General features: G+C 37.9%; 1 protein-coding gene across 5 annotated transcripts in view; it reads right to left on the bottom strand.

Moving 5' to 3' along the window:
* Positions 1-12,727, bottom strand: part of CNTNAP2 (contactin associated protein 2) — a 2,322,173-nt gene that overhangs the window by 1,375,895 nt on the left and 933,551 nt on the right. For all 5 annotated transcript variants that reach the window (XM_086398240.1, XM_086398242.1, XM_086398243.1 and 2 more), the window contains one exon: positions 1,518-1,665. In XM_086398240.1, coding sequence (XP_086254366.1) covers positions 1,518-1,665 — 148 coding nt within the window. The remainder of the gene's footprint in view (positions 1-1,517; positions 1,666-12,727) is intronic.

A 12,727-nucleotide genomic window follows, 5' to 3' on the forward strand; every position in this document is an offset into this window, starting at 1 on the left:
AAATGTTTTGTTACTTTTTATAAAGGTTTTCCAATAGGACATTTGCATTTTCTGATTGCAGTTAAGCTTTTGTTGTTATGGGTCTGTAGGCAGTGGTGGGGGAAAGTCTAGTAGGAAATTCCTTCTTGAAGCTGATCTAATTCCCAATGCTGTGTGTATCCAGCCTCGCCTTTCCCAGCCAATTAGAACAGGAAGAAAAGCTTCCTGGGAGGAGAGGACCATTTTACCAGACAATTCATATTCTAAAGCTGGTGTTTGGAGGAATTCCCTGGTGATCCACTGATTAGGACTCAGCACTTTTACTGCCAAGGACATGGGTTCAGTCCCTGGTCAGAGAACTAAGATCCTGCAAGCCACGCAGCACAGCCGGCAATAAAAATAAAGACAGTGTCTACAAATCCTGTGTTTGCCAACTGAATGTGTAGTACCCACTAGCCTCAAAAAGCCTCAAGTAGTCTTTACAGTAATTGTGTGTTAGGAATGCCTTCACAGAAACAAATAGGCAAAGATTCATCTTTTCCAGAAGCTACCATCAACCTCAGGCCTGAAAGGAGTTCCACAGATAATGTTTAGAAGAATCTGAGGTCACAGCCAAGGAGACAGATGAGCATAAAGATGAGGACAAGAAGGCTAGGCAGACAAGGATGTTAAGAAGAAGAAATGAAGGTCTACAGTTCAGCACAGGGAACTCTACTCAGTCCTCCGTGGTAACCTAGATGGGAAGGAAATTCAAAACAAGAGGGGGTATGTGCATACCTGTGGCTCATTCACCGTGCTGTGCAGCAGAAGATAACGTAACACTGTAAAGCAACTATACTCTTATATATATATATATATAAAATAAAAAAGGAGGACCAAGAGGAGGAGGAAAGAAATACCCCTAACAAAACTGGCTGAAACAGACAGTAGAATGACAATCCCTAAAAATTCATACATTGAAATCATTAGACATAGATGTGATGACTAAAAAAATACAAAAAGATAATAAAAAACACAACTAAAGGAGAAGAAACTCTTCAGGTAACCGAGTAAGTTTTTAAAAGGAACAAATAAAACTAGTAGACTTATAAAATATAATTGACATCAAAACTCAGGGGTTGGTTTTAAAAAGAACAAAAGGTGAAATTGAAAAGAAGCAGAAGGAAGTTCTTAAGACTATTTTCAAAATCCATTCCAAAGAGTCAGAAAGATGGATAAAAGCACAGGTTTCTACTTTTCAGATATTTCAAAAGGCCTCATGCATTTTTATTAATAAGCTTTGCTGTGTTCGTACACTTAACAACAATCATTTCCCAAATCCTCTACTAAAGGTATTATTTGTTTATTCTTATACACGTGTTTGTGTAAAAATATAAATATATATTTAAAACATATGACCAACTTGATATGTTTTTTATATAAAGATACATGGCAATTCACTGTCAGAGAAAGCAACTAAAATAATTCAAAATAATGAAATTACCAACTAAACGGAGATGGCAAAACCCCACCACCAATTTCCACAGTATGGTACTTACAGTAAGAACAGCCATAGACCTCAATCCTGAGCCCAATGCGGCCTTCTCCGTTCCAATCCAGAGGCACAAAGCGGACATAGCGGGCGATGACAGGATGCTGTAAATCGTGCCGGACAACACTATCAGAGTTGACGTTCCCAGGAAATGCCTGGCAAAAAAAAGAGAGAGAGAGAGATTTGAAAATTAGGGCAAACTACTTTAGAAACCACCACGTACTCTATGTGCTGAAATAAATTTAAACTGTCTTATGCAATGGAGGTATTTTATATTCTCTAAACCATAAACTAATTGAAAAAAGCTTCCATACTTTCTTTATTTGAAAAACAGGGCCAATTTTAAATGCGAGCTAGGACAAAGTTTCCATGGGTTCTTTCATATATGGAAATGCACACACATGTTAAAAGAATGAAACACTCTGACGTACACTGCAGTATCCAGTAAACAATTATGAGTTCTATTATTTTACATTTAAACTATGCAGTATGCATTTTTTTAAACACACTCCAACCATATTTCTTGCTTTTTAAAAATCTTCTTTTCATGACTACCCATGGCATCATCAGAAATCTGAAAAAATCTTTTCAACATTGAGTTTGGCAAAAAGAGCAACTGAATACACTGTGCAGAGGTCAGGGACTTCTACATTTTATTAGCATAACTATATGTGAACATATTTATTTCATATGTCTTATTAATAGAAGATGTTGTCAAGAATTATTTGCCACAATTTTTTTTTTATGTTGAAAGGTCATATTGTCTATTTTTTTTTTTTTTTTGGCAGAGAACAAAAGGATTTTCTTTGGTCATGGCCATCATTCCTCAGCAAACATTTATAAAACATTTACTGCATAATAAGCATTAACACAAGGTAAGATGGGAAACCCAGGAGTAAGGAAAGCCATAGATGCTACACTCAAAAAGAGTGTGCAATCTAATAACAGGAAAATATCAATATAAAATTATAACTTAAAGTAAAGAAGATTTAAAGCAAGAGACCAAAAATATTTTAGAGTATGTCAAATAAATGAGAAATACATATGTAAGCTATTTAAAACATGCTTTGTTGTTCTTATTTAGTTTCTAAGTTGTGTCTGAGTTGGAGACCTCATGCCCCGTAGCTCTCCAGGTTCCATTGTCCATGGGCTCTCCAAAATAAGAACACTGGAATGAATGGCCATTTCCTTCTCCAGTTTTAAACATGAGCTGCAGCCACTCCAGTGCTCTTGCCTGGAAAATCCCATGGACAGAGGAGCCTGGTAGGCTATAGTCCGTGGAGTCGCTGAGTCGGACACGACTGAGTGACTTCACTTTCCCTTTTCACCTTCATGCACTGGAGAAGGAAATGGCAACCCACTCCAGTGTTCTTGCCTGGAGAATCCCAGGGATGGGGGAGCCTGGTGGGCTGCCATCTATGGGGTCGCACAGAGTCGAACACGACTGAAGCGACTTAGCAGCAGCAGCAGCCTTAATTTCATATACACATTCTAGCTGTCCCTATCTTAAATAACTTGAGTTTTTGTAAAGCTATATTCCACATGAGATCCTCTTTTATATTTTTAAAATAATCTCTTAAACATTGAAATAAAAAATAAAAAAGAACACTGAACATTTTAAGTCATAACATGATACAACATAAGCACTATATTACAATTATGTAAAGTTTAAAAATAAAATAAAATTTAAAAAAAAGAACAATAAAAAAAAGCACTATATTACATGGCTAACCTGTTGCATTCTTAACTGATATTTTGAATTTGTTTCTACATTAAATGAGGAGTTTTATCTCTTAAATATATCTTTTACAATAGCTTTTGTAAGACATAAAATTATTATGAAGCAAGTAAAGAGATACTTTCAATAAAGAGTGCATAGTAGCTTTGAAACAGAAGGCTCTGGTTTAATTGCACACAAATACATGTTTGCAAAAATGTATGTTGAAATATTTCCTCAAGATTTAAACTACTCTTTAGAACATTCAGTTGGCTCCAATAATCTGCAAAATGGGTAACAGTCTGTGTCTGTGTGGGTGTGTTTGTGTGCGCGCACACGTGCTAGTGTTCAGCAGCATCCTACTATTTGCTACCCCATGGAACATGGCCTGCCAGGCTTTTCTTCCCATGGGATTTTTCCAGGCAAAAATACTGGAGTGGGTTGCCATTTCCTTCTCCAGGGGATCTTCCTGACCCATGGATGGAACCTATGTCTCCTGCATTGCAGGTGGATTCTTTATCAGCTGAGTCACCAGGGAAGTCCTAATAGTCTATAAAATATACAATTATATGCTTTGGAAACTGAGATATTCTTCAATAATGATTCCTACTGTGTTCTCCTTGGTTTTCCTGAAGCTGTTGTGTTGGCTGAAAAGTTCATTCAGGTTTTTACCATTCATAAGATATTATGGAAAAAATTCAAATCCAAACTTTTTGGCCATACCAATACATACTACCACTGCCTTTCAACAAAGCCGCATCCTCTTCAATTCTTCATTGGACAAAACCATTTGAGCTTTAGATCTAAAATTTCATCACATAAATAGACATCTTATTTGCATCATGCTGACAACATTTGATCAGGGAAAATAGATTTCTTTTTTCTTTGTAGGTATTTTTCTAGCCAGTTTTACACAGAAGCCACAAATTTATTTTATTAAACTGGCTGCATTTTAATATCATTATTGGTTGTTCTGGCTTCAAAAGCAATACCAGTGAGAATCCCTGCATTAATTACCTGAGTACATATAGATTAATCTAAATATTATCTTAAATAAGATTCAACAAAAGCCAGCAAACAATTTTAACTTAAGGATCAACTATATGCTTAACATATATAGCTATAAGCTTCCATGTGGCTCAGATGGTAAGGAATCCGTCCTCAATGTGGGAGACCCAGGTTCAATCCCTGAGTTGGGAAGATCCCCTGGAGAAGGGAATGGCAACCCACTCCAGTATTCTTGTCTGGAGAATCCCATAGACAGAGGAACCTGGCGGGCTAGAGTCCATGAGGTCACAGAGTCAGACACGACTGAGTGATTAACACACACACACATATGCTTAACATGGCATTAAGTGGTATATGAATATTAAAAACAACACAGACAGTAAGTAACTTTCTTAGAAATCTGTTTCTGAGACATTTCTAGTCTGATGAAGCCTGAAAAAAGAAAAAAAAAATATTGGTCTGTGTTCTCCTGTTTTGCCTAATACTTCATTTCTGACACCAGACGTATGGGTTTTCCCACACGCCAGGCCATTCTCTGTGGACACCAGCCAGTGTTCCATACCTTAACTCAATCCTAACACTATCTACCTGGAGGTAGATTCAGATCCCACAGGTGAAGGGCTGAGTTCCTCAAGAGCACCCGCACTTCAGGTGCCAATCTCCAGCCCAGTTTGCCACACAGGCTTCTGAAAGACCATACATCAGAGGTCCCCATGACCCCCTCCTTAGGTTCAACTGCTTGCTGAGCAGCTCACAGAACACAGGAAAACAGTTTGCAAACTAGCTTACTGGTTTATGCTGAAGGATTCGACTCAGGAACAGATGGAAGAGATGCACAGAGCAAGGTGGGTGAGAAGGGCTGCGGGCCCACTCCAGGTGTACCACCCTCCTAGCACCTCTATTTATTCACCAAGCGCTCTGAACTCCTGAAATTCTAGATTTTTATGGCAGCTACTGTGTGCATTTGTGATGATCAAATCATTGGCCACTGGGGACTGAACTCAATCTTCCGCCCTGCTCTTCTCAGAGGTCAGGATGTGGCTGAAAGTTTCAACTCTCTAATCAAATCACATGGTTGGTTTCATCTTAAGGTTATCAAGGGGATTTTAAAAAATCACCTCATTGACATAAACTCAGGTGTGGGTTGAAAGGAATTTGTTATGAATAACAAAAGACACCCATTTTAGCTTTATCACACTTATCACTTAGGAAATCCCAGGAGTTTCAGAAGCTGTGTGGCAGACAGCATGGATAAAGACCCAAAAATATATATTTCTCACTATAAATCCTGATATCACAGGCCTAAAATAAAATATTTTTTAAAAATGTTGCAAAAGGCAGCATTAAAACGAAGTACAGAAGTGTGTTGCATAGCTAGTGATTTCAATAAACCTTGGAATCCTATGAAAACTATGTAATCAGGAGAACTATAGAAAGAGATAGACTTTAACTAGATAGGAGGGCAGAATGATGTTTAGGAGATAGAAAGGGAGAAGGACACAGGAGCGGACTGGGAAAGACTAGAATAAAGAAGGAACTCAGAAGTCAGAAAGAGAAACACCAGTACAACATATTCCATAGATATGGAATTTAGAAAGACAGTAATGACGATGCTATATGCAAGGCAGCAAAAGAGACACAGATGTAAAGAACAGACTTTTAGACTATGTGGGAGAAGGCGAGGGTGGGATGATCTGAGAGAATAGCATTGAAACATGTATATTACCATATGTAAAATAGATGACCAGCACAAGTTCAATGCAGGAAGCAGGGCACTCAAAGCCGGTGTTCTGGGACAATCCAGAAGGATGGCGTGGGGAGGGAGGTGGGTGGGGGTTCAGGATGTGGGGACACATGTGCACCTGTGGCTGATTCATGTCGATGTATGGCAAAACACAGAATATTGTAAAGTAATTACCCTCCAATTAAAATTAATTAATTAATTAAAAATACACACACACAGAAAAGAGGGAACTCAGGTCTAGGGCTGGAGATACCCTGAGTCTAGTACTTGTGGTGAAATTTTGTTCTTTAGGGGTAACTTCTCTAGCCCTCATCTATTTTATTCCTTCTCTCCATGACTGTCCCCCAAAAAGATCTGACTAGCTTATCTAAAAAATCTACTTTAGAACTAAAATTGTGGACTCTGAAAACATAAACTATATTCAGGAATAAGTGATAAGGACATAAATCTGACTGCAAGAAGCGTTCATATTGGAAAATGAATGTTTTAACAAGTTCTGATTGTGGACAGAAGAATTCAGCATGTGTTTCTTTTCTAAATGGTAGAATAAAAGCCATATTTAGAAGATCTTGGATGGTGGGAGATCGAGTTGGGGGCAGAAAGACGAGTCATAGAGTTCAAAGTCAATGCCACTGGGTGGGAAGGGAAAATGTTTCAAAAGAAGAATTAATAACACTTTGAGAGGAGGGAGTAAGAGCAATGATATAAATGAATCTATTCACATATTGGCATTGGCGACAAAAAGAGGGAAGGGGGGATAAAATGGTAGACATCCATCCTTTCCCTCCCCAGCAAACTCTTCTCTTTAAGTAATAGCACCTAGATTTTCTTTACAATGTTACCTAATATTCACTCTTAATCCACCTGATTCAGGAGAGACAGATGCCACACCAAGGCTCAACCTTAGCACTTCTGCTCAAAGTGATATATATTCATATATCCATTCATTCACTCAGGAGATACATGAGAACTTTTTATGCACCAGATACTGTTCAAATCACTGGGGAGATGCAAGTGGACAATACAGCTTCAGCTCACATGGCATTTGCATTATTAAAGTACATAGTATGTCAGTACAAAGTGGGGCAAATAATAAACAATATGCAGTGGATATATTTAATATTTACAATAGCCAGGACATGGAAACACTCAAAGTGTTCATTGACAGATGAATGGATAAAGATTTGGTATATGCACACAATGGAATATTACTCAATCATAAAAAAAAACCAAAAACAAACTGCTGCCATACATCATAACATGGATGGGCCTAGAGATTATAATACTGAATGAAGTGAGACAGACAAAGACAAATATTACATGATATTGCTTATATATGGAATCTAGAAAAAATGGTACAAGTGAATTTATTTACAAAAGAGAAATAGAGTTGTAGATGTAGAAACAAACATGGTTACTGGTATGGGAAGGGTGGTAGGGATAAACTAGGAGATCAGAATTGATATATACACACTGCTGCTGCTGCTGCTGCTGCTAAGTCGCTTCAGTCATGTCCGAGTCTGTGCGACCCCATAAACGGCAGCCCACCAGGCTCCCCCGTCCCTGGGATTCTCCAGGCAAGAACACCGGAGTGGGTTGCCATTTCCTTCTCCAATGCATGGAAGTATATGTCAAATGGATAACTAGCAAGGATCTACTGTGTAGCACAGGAAACTCTACTCAATATTCTGTAATGACCGACATGGAAAAATAATCTAAAAAAGAGGGGATATATGTATATATACAATTGTATATATATATTGTATATTGTATATATACAATTGATTCACTTTGATGTACAGCAAAAACTAACACAGCATTTTAAATCAACTATGCTTTAATAAATTGGTTGCTCAGATGGTAAAGTGTCTGTCTAGAATGTGGGAGACCCGGGTTTGAGCCCTGGGTTGGGAAGATCCCCTAGAGAAGGAAATGGCAATCCATTCCAGTACTATTGCCTGGAAAATCCCATGGACAGAGGAGCGTGGTAGGCTACAGTCCATGGGGTCACAAAGAGTTGGACACAACTGAGCGATTTCATACATACATTAAATACACTGAGTTATATAATATGTATGTATTGTTGTATATTATAGGTATGGCTCATTTTTTTGCTTCAGGGATGCTTTTATAATTGAAGGTGTCTGGCACCACTGCCTGGAGAAAGTCTATTGGCACCATTTTTCCGACAGCATTTGCTCACTTCAGGTCTCTGTCACATTTGGTAATTCTTGCAATATTTCAAGCTTTTTCATTATTATTATACCCACTATCATGATGCGTGGTCAATGATCCTTTGATGCCACTAATGCAACTGCTTGGGGATGCCTTGAACCACACCCATATAAGAATGAATTTAATCTATAAACATTCTGTACATTCTGACTTCCCCACTGACCTGCCATTCCTCCATCTCTTTTCCTTTCCTTGGGCCTCCCTATTCCCTGAGACAGAACAATACTGAAATTAGGCCAGCTAATAGCCTGAGAATGGCCTCTAAGTGTTTAAATGAAAGGAGCAGTCAACTGACACAGCACACTTCATGTTGTCTTATCCTAAGAAATTGCCGCAGGCACCCCAACCTTCAACAGTCATCATGTTGATCACTCAGCAGCATCAACTTTGATGCAAGATCCTCCACCAGCTAAAAGATCACAATTCCCTAAAGGTTCAGATGAGGGCTAGCATTTTTTAGCAATCAAGTATTTTTAAATTAAGATGTGGCCATTGTTTCTAGACAAATGGTACTATACACTGAGCAGACTACAGTATAGTATAAACATAACTTTCACATTGTTTTATTGTGAAACCAAAAGAAGTCATGTGACTCCCCTGATTGCAATATTTGCTTTATTGAGTATTCTGGAACCAGACACACAATATGTCCCAGGTATTCCTAGAAATATATATGTGTGTGTATAATTATATATATATATATATATATATATATATAGATATAGTATAAGCAAAAGTAAGAAATGCACACATCTTGCGTATATGCTGCATGTTTTGGGGGCAGGAAGGAAGCCAGAATTTATGGAGCACAGTGAAGAAGCAAGGAGGGCCTGAAGGCCATGACAATGTGGTAAATTTCATATTAATGGGCCAAAAGAAAATTCACTGGAGAGTTTTCAGTAAAAATGTCACATAATTTAAATGTTAAGATTGGGGCCACTAAAATGGGATTCCCAGGTGGCACTAGTGGTAAAAAGCCTGCCCATCAATGAAGGAGACTTAAAGACACAGGATTGATCCCTGGGTTGGGAAGATCCCTTGGAGGAGGGCATGGAAACCCACTCCAGTATTCTTGCCTGGAGAATCCAATGGACAGAGGAGCCTGGCGGACTACAGTCCATGGGGTCGCCAAGAGTCAGACAAAACTGAAGCAACTTAGCACACACACATACCACTAAAATACAGTTCCCCAAATAAAGCAAAGTTCCTAGTATAACAGTAGAAGATGCCATAGCATATTATAAAATACAGGAGAGTGGTGGATGGGATACACTGGTTACATGTGCTCTGGAGGAGTGAAGGTGTTAGGGAGAAGGTAGGAATGATGCTGTGGAAGTGAATGCTGGAGAGGAGCAACAGGACACGTCTTCAATCCTGGACCCCAAATGCACAACATGTGAGGAGAAAGCAAAGCAAAATACAGAACTGCTAGGAGTGGAAGCTCTCCATCCACTGAGCTCCCATTGGCCACTCTGGTTATCATAGAAAGGGATGGACATCAGAGGAAGATAAAGTAGGCCCATCTGTGATGATGTCATTTCAGCATCTAAATTCAGAGCCTGCAGAAGTAAATCTACAAGATTTTTGATGATCTGACCTGTGTCCTCCCTGGTTTGTGTTTGTATTTTTTTTTTAAGCAACAAAGAATACTGACTAATACAAAGATATTTGAAGGGAAAGATAATTAGTGAAGATTTAAATATATTGTCTTTGAGATGTCTCCATGAGACTGAAAGGTCACACAGAAAATGAGATGTTCAGCATAGCTTTTCAGAAAGGGTAACATTTATTATTTATGAACAAATGCATGGCATATGGTATTTTCTTCAGAATCACAGCATCAGTAGACTGTGTTTTTTACACTTCTTTTCATTTCCAAGCATACTGAGACTTAAGACATTATCCTAAATTGAAGTTGAAAATATTTCAGAGGAATGATGTAGGCGTTATTGATCGTTGTCTTGAACATAAAGGTGTAAATACATGTGAAATGTCTGTTCTATAACAGTATTCAGAAAAGTTAAGAAATTTAGAAGGAGGTGTAGTCACTGATTTAACAAAACAACATCCAATATTTATATATTACTTTCTTATTTAAAGCTTTCTAGTACACACGGCATGGTTTGTGCCTTATAGGAAATCCTAACTTTGGGAGGGATCTTATTTTTTTCAAACCAATAAATTCAGGCTATGAGAAAGTAGAGCACTTAACTGATGCTGAACAGCTAGTCTGGGCAAACCAGGGCAAAGTAAGAAGTCCGTCCACTCCCACAATGACTTTTGCTTGAGAATCAAGTTTTCAGCAAGGAATAAAGATTTTTCTATTTAGGCACAACACATTTTTTTTTATATTTGATGTTACCTATTTGAATATCAAAGTTTGGTAGATAATTTTCATCAGATGTACATTTTGGGCATACACTTGCTTTCTGGCTCATTTATCAGGTAGCCTATTTGGCCTGTATGCCTTAGTTTTCTCGACATTTTTATGTACACTAATTTTGACAATATTAATATTTTCTTTTCTCAGAAGTTTTCTAAAAAGATAGTCCTACTGTAATATTAGCCAGTTTCCCTGCAAATCTTAATATAAGTAATTAAAAAGCTGGAATGACACTACTTATGATAAAAAGAAAGGGTAGTCTGCTATAATGCTGTATTTTTAAAGTAGTAATGACTACTTTGTCATAGGGCTTGAAAAGGAACTTATTTTTTCAAATAATTTGGTTCTTACAATTCTTGTACTTTTCACATGGATTAAAAAAAGGAACAGAAAAACAAACTAAGATATACAGCTGATTTTTACTAACCTCTACAATTTAAAAAAATGCATCGAAAATTGAAAAATTAAAATGAATTTGAACATTTCTTGAATAGAACACTATCCTTTAAAATTCAACCTTCATTTAGATAAATGCCACACAATAATATATGGTTCGTGGATACATGAGAGAGTCAGACAAAGTCATCACTGTAAGACTGACAAATCAATTTACATAAGCTTGTAAATTATATGTCACTGCTATTAAATCTCCTGACATGGCTGTGATTTGTATATATGCTTAGAAGGATTTATTTTTTATTTTTACTAACATAGAATTTCTGTAACTCACAAATCATCATGCTTAGTAAAATAATAAAATAAGGCTAAACCTATGGTGATTCTTTTATTACTGTCCTAAAAACTATTAAAATATGCAGCAAAGAAGGCTAATACCTAAAACAGCCTGATTATATTCTTTGCAGCCAAAGATGGAGAAGCTCTATACAGTCATCAAAAACAAGACTGGGAGCTAACTATGGCTCAGACTGCTGCTGCTGCTGCTAAGTCGCTTCAGTCATGTCCGACTCTGTGCGACCCCATAGACGGCAGCCCACCAGGCTCCGCCATCCCTGGGATTCTCCAGGCAAGAACGCTGGAGTGGGTTGCCATTTCCTCCTCCAATGCATGAAAGTGATGGCTCAGACTATGAGCTCCTTATTTCAAAATTCAGACTTGAATTGAAGAAAGAAAGGAAAAACATTAGACCATTCAGGTATGACCTAAATCAAATCCCTTAAGATTATACAGTGGAGGTGACAAATAGATTCAAGGGATTAGATCTGGTAGCTGAGTGCTTGAGAACTATGGATTGAGGTTTATAACAAAGTACAGAGGGCAGAAACCAAAACCATCCCGATGGAAAAGAAATGCAAGAAGACAAAATGGTTGTCTGAGGCGGCCTTACAAATAGCTGAAAAAAGAAGAGAAGTGAAAGGCAAGGGAGAAAGGGAAAGATATACCCAACTGAATGCAAAGTTCCAGAGGACAGAAAGAAGAGACAAGAAAGCCTGCCTCAGTGATCAATGCAAAGAAATAGAGGAAAACAATAGAATGGGAAAGAGTAGAGATCTCTTCAAGAAAATTAGGAAGGGAAAATACCAAGGGAACATTCATGCAAAGATGGGCTCAATAAAGGACAGAAATGGCAAGGACCTAACAGAAGCAGAAGATATTAAGAAGAGGTGGCAAGAATACACAGAAGAACTACACAAAAAAGATCTTCATGACCCAGATAACCACAATTATGTGATCACCAACCTAGAGCCAAACATCCTGGAATGTGAAGTCAAGGATGCACTTAAAGAAGTCAGTGTGGGCCTTAAGAAACATCATTAGAACAAAGCTAGTGGAGGTGATGGAATTCCAGCTGAGCTATTTCAAATTCTAAAAGATGGTGCTGTTAAAGTTCTGCACTCAGTATGCCAGCAAATTTGGAAAATTCAGCAGTGGCCACAGGACTGGAAAAGGTTAGTATTCATTCCAATCCCAAAGAAAGGCAATGCCAAAGAATGCTCAAAGTATCACACAATTGCACTCATTGACATCCCAGCAAAGTAATGCTCAAAATCCTTCAAGCTAGGCTTCAACAGGGCATGAACCGAGAAATTCCAGATGTACAAACGATTTAGAAAAGGCAGAGGAACCAGAGATCAAATTGCCAACATCCATCAGATCACTGAAAATGCAAAA

The sequence above is a fragment of the Bos grunniens genome, chromosome 4 (genome assembly GCF_055505025.1).
Source record: "Bos grunniens cultivar Pamir isolate PY7600 chromosome 4, Bosgru_T2T1.0, whole genome shotgun sequence".
Classification (NCBI taxonomy): domain Eukaryota; kingdom Metazoa; phylum Chordata; class Mammalia; order Artiodactyla; family Bovidae; genus Bos; species Bos grunniens.